The following is a 1,123-nucleotide window of genomic DNA, read 5'->3' as shown; positions in this document are numbered from 1 at the left end:
TTACCCTCCCACTTCTTGTGCTGTTGACATCCCAAAAGTCTGATGCTTTTGCTGCTATTGTTTTTATTTTTTAGGATCCTGGAATTTGAGAACCCCCATGTTACCAGCAACAACAAAGGCACGGGGTGTGAGTTTGAGCTGTGGGATTGTGGCGGTGATCCAAAGTATGTTTGCTTTAAGGAGAGTTTGCATCACCAACCGATTTAAAAATAAGCTGCCCACCAGGCACCCTGCACTCAGGCCTAGTACAATTCCTGACACATATTAGGAACTTGCTAAATGTGATGTGAATTTTTTTATGAACTTTAGCAGTTGGCTTATGATGCAATTAGAAGTCATCAATCAATTATTAATAATAAGATATTATTTGTAAAGTCTGCAGTTAGAAACCAAGTGACCTAACATTCCCGCTGACTCCTTTTCTGCCTTGAAGGTTCGAGTCTTGCTGGCCAGCCCTGATGAAGGACTCTCATGGAGTGGTGATCATATTCAATGCTGACATCCCAAGCCACCTGAAAGAAATTGAAATGTGGTATTCCTGCTTTGTCCAGCAGCAGCTATTACAGGATACTCAGTGTCTCTTAATTGCACACCACAAACCAGGCTCTGGAAGCGATAGAGGAAGCCTGTCTTTGCGTAAGGAGACTGGAATTTCTCCTTTCTTTTGAAATTTTTATGGATTTATATATTTCTCTATGTCTCTGGGAGGCCCTGGGTGGTGCAAATAGTTAAGTGCTCAACTGCTAACCAAAACGTTGGCGGTTTGAGTCCACCGAGAGGCACCTCAGAAGAAAGACCTATCGATCTACTTATGAAAAATCAGCCATTGAAACCCTATGGAGTGCAATTCTACTCTGACACATATGGGGTTGCCAGAATTGACTGGACGTCAGCTGGTTGGGTATATGTGTTTGAAACCAGCAGCTCCCCGTAGTTATTGAGCACCTACTGCATTCTAGGCGTTGTCTTTCTCACCATGTAACTCAGACTTGCCAGGCAGCTGGAAGACCTGCTGAACCATCTAGGCCAGGGTGTACACACTTTAAAAGTGGGAAGACATTAAGAAGGGAAAAACCTGATTTTAGCCACTAATTGGTAGTTAGGGACCAATTTTCCTGACCTT

General features: G+C 43.3%; 1 protein-coding gene across 1 annotated transcript; it reads left to right on the top strand.

The window, feature by feature from the left end:
- Positions 1 to 74: 74 nt before the first annotated feature.
- IFT22 (intraflagellar transport 22) lies at positions 75 to 668 on the top strand (the record flags this gene model as incomplete). The annotated part of the gene is made up of 2 exons (XM_004386799.1): positions 75 to 164; positions 434 to 668. Coding segments are annotated over 2 exons (325 nt in total), but the record flags the coding sequence as incomplete, so codon positions are not given.
- Between the last annotated feature and the right edge of the window lie 455 nt (positions 669 to 1,123).

The sequence above is a fragment of the Trichechus manatus genome, unplaced genomic scaffold, assembly GCF_000243295.1.
Source record: "Trichechus manatus latirostris isolate Lorelei unplaced genomic scaffold, TriManLat1.0 scaffold00170, whole genome shotgun sequence".
Classification (NCBI taxonomy): domain Eukaryota; kingdom Metazoa; phylum Chordata; class Mammalia; order Sirenia; family Trichechidae; genus Trichechus; species Trichechus manatus.
Note: the sequence above shows the minus strand (reverse complement) of the source record. Positions and strands in the feature narration are given on the sequence as shown.